General features: G+C 44.4%; 1 protein-coding gene across 2 annotated transcripts in view; it reads right to left on the bottom strand.

Moving 5' to 3' along the window:
- Nucleotides 1-1,015, bottom strand: part of LOC104732160 (protein tesmin/TSO1-like CXC 2) — a 3,587-nt gene extending 2,572 nt beyond the window's left edge. The window contains exons 1-2 of one of the 2 annotated variants that reach the window (XM_019234050.1): nt 527-1,015; nt 365-435 (exon numbers count right to left, since the gene is read on the bottom strand). In XM_019234050.1, the coding sequence (XP_019089595.1) occupies nt 365-435; nt 527-757 (302 nt within the window). In that variant the 5' untranslated portion in view covers nt 758-1,015. Of the gene's footprint in view, nt 1-73; nt 436-526 lie in introns of both variants that reach the window. The other variant, XM_019234049.1, reaches the window with a different exon arrangement.

The following is a 3,068-nucleotide window of genomic DNA, read 5'->3' as shown; positions in this document are numbered from 1 at the left end:
ATGCCAACAGTTAGTAAGACAGAAAATAAAAGTAATCTACAGAGATTAGTTATTCTCAGAGCAACAAACTTACCTCTTCTTCTTAGGGCTGCTCAAATTCAACTCTTGCAAGGCTGGTTCAACGGGAACATCTTGATCTGCATCTTCCCGGGTTTCATTTTCTGTTTGGTCCAAAGTTTCTTGCAATGTACTAGAGATGGAGCTTTGTAAACCCACTTGTATATTCCCAGAACATGAGTAGTCCTGAGTTACATTGGTTTTACAATCCTTTGAGGACATTGCAATTGCATTTAAATGAAGACCAATACTCGGTACAATACATCTCGACGAAGATTCACAAGCCGCGGTGTTGTTCTCACTCAATGTTTGCTTATTCCCCGGCATCTCAAAGTCCAGGCAGCGTCTTCTTATACCACGGTGCAAGAATGAAACAGCCTATCATACACAAAACAAACAACAGTTTCAGAGATAGTAATCATTACAAAACACTGAAGATAACTAATAGAGATATCATTCCTGAGTTAACCTCATAAGGAATCGCATCTGAGGACTCCGGTTTCTTGTTTGCATCGGGCTGCATTGTTTGCATTCCCACACCAGTGTTAAAACGTGCTTCGGAGGTTGAAGCTCTCTGCATCATAAAGCATCTAAAAGCCTCTGAAGCATCAGGTGAGTCGAAGATTAAAAGCTCAGAAGCATCTGAAATCAAACTTTCCCAATCAGGAGTTTCGGTTTTCCCTTGAACATTATCATACATCTTCTGCTGCAGCTCCGTTCCTGAACCCTCACAAGAACCATTCCCTCCTTGAGTAGGAGCGTACGGGACAAGCGAAAGTTCGGTAGTACTATCTCTACCACAGGGTGAAGCTATAAGGAAGTGTATATATGAAGGACCAACTTGTAATTATCTATAAGTGAAACCCTAGTGTCTAGACTATATATACTCTGTAAATCATTCATCTCATGTATCAATACAAGTATTTGATCATATGGTATCAGAGCAATAAAAGATCCTTGCTCCCACTGATGCGTCTTCTCTCATCAATATCAACATGTCCAATGTCAAACAACTCACTCCTACGAATTTCCTCATGTGGAATCGTCAGGTGTCTGCTCTACTCGATGGCTATGACCTTGTAGGCTATCTCGACGGCTCGATCTCTCCCCCTGCTCCTACGGTCACCACGGCTGGCGTCACTGCTGCGAATCCTTTGCACAAACACTGGAAGCGACAGGACAATCTCATTTACTCTGGCCTATTAGGTACAATCTCCGACTCTGTTCAGCCTCTGTTATCCAAGGCAAAGACGTCGGCTGAGATCTGGACTCTTCTTCGCGACACCTATGCCAATCCTAGCCGTGCTCACATCAAGCAGATCCGTGATCAGCTTACTCAATGGAAGAAAGGTACCAAGACCATCGATGAATACGTACAGGGGTTTACTACTCGTTTCGATCAATTGGCTTTGCTTGACAGTCCCATTGCCCATGAAGATCAAATTGACTACATCCTTGGTGGTCTCTCTGATGATTATCGTCGTATCGTTGACCAGATCGAGGGTCGTGATACAGCTCCGAAAATTACCGAAGTTCATGAAAAGTTGATTCATCATGAACTCAAACTTCAGAACATGGTCAACTCTTCTGCGGTTCCTATCACAGCAAACACTGCCTCCTCCAAAGCTTCTGGTTACAATCAACAGTCTCGTAATCAGTCTCGCCATGGTCCTCGTGGTTTCTCTCATCACAATGCGTCTCGTGGAGATTCTCGTAGTTATGGACGTGGCTATCAAGGACGGTGTCAGTTATGTGGGGTCTATGGCCACAGTGCGCGTCGGTGCTCACAGCTTCAATCTCCTGGTGGACAATATCCCTCTTCCGGTGGTTATAATTTTCCTGGTGGTGCGTCGTCTTCTTCCATGGTGCCATGGCAGCCTCGTGCAAATGTTGCTATGGTACCACCATACAACCCGGCAAACTGGATTATGGATACGGGAGCAACACATCACTTAACATCCGACTTGGCGAATCTCTCGGTTCATCAGCCCTATACTGGCGGTGAGGAAGTCACTATAGCCGATGGTTCAGGCATCCCTATTACAAAAACTGGTTCCGCCATTCTCCCTACTCCAACACGTTCACTTGCTCTTAATAATGTCTTATATGTGCCGAATGTTTGCAAAAATTTGATATCGGTGTACCGCTTGTGTAACGCTAATAATGTCTCGGTGGAATTTTATCCTGCCTTCTTTCAGGTGAAGGACTTGAGCACGGGGGCCCGGTTACTCCTCGGCCGAACTAAGAATGAGTTGTATGAGTGGCCGGTTGTCAACAACACTATCACCAGCTTTGCTGCCTCTCCAACACCGATCACCGACCTCCACTCATGGCATTCTCGACTTGGCCATCCATCTTTACCTATTTTGAAAGCTATTATTTCACAATTTTCATTACCTCTATCTTCTTCTAAACACAAAGATTTATCTTGTTCCGACTGTCTCATCAATAAAAGTCATAAATTGCCATTTCATACAAACACTATTGTCTCCACAAAACCTCTTGAATATCTTTATTCCGACGTCTGGACGTCTCCTCTTGTGTCAGTTGACAACTTCAAATATTATCTTGTTATTGTGGATCACTTTACACGCTATACTTGGTTATATCCCCTAAAACAAAAGTCTCAAGTTAAAGAGGTGTTTATAGCTTTCAAAAATCTTGTCGAGAATCGCTTTAGTGGTCGAGTTGGAACTTTATACTCGGACAATGGGGGAGAATTCATCGCCTTACGGTCCTACTTGGCGGCAAATGGTATATCTCATCTCACGACACCACCGCACACACCGGAACATAACGGTATCTCCGAACGGAAACATCGTCATGTGGTCGAGACAGGTCTAGCTCTCCTTGGTCACGCATCTGTTCCGAAGACATATTGGCCTTATGCTTTTGCGACGGCCGTGTACTTGATCAATCGCATGCCAACGGAAGTTCTCTCCGGTGTTTCTCCTTATGTGAAATTGTTCCAGCAGTCTCCGAATTACCTGAAGCTCCGCGTCTTTGGGTGT

This window comes from Camelina sativa, chromosome 12 (assembly GCF_000633955.1).
Source record: "Camelina sativa cultivar DH55 chromosome 12, Cs, whole genome shotgun sequence".
NCBI classification, from domain to species: Eukaryota; Viridiplantae; Streptophyta; class Magnoliopsida; order Brassicales; family Brassicaceae; genus Camelina; species Camelina sativa.
The sequence above is the reverse complement of the archived record's forward strand: the minus strand, read 5'-3'. Positions and strand labels throughout refer to the sequence as shown.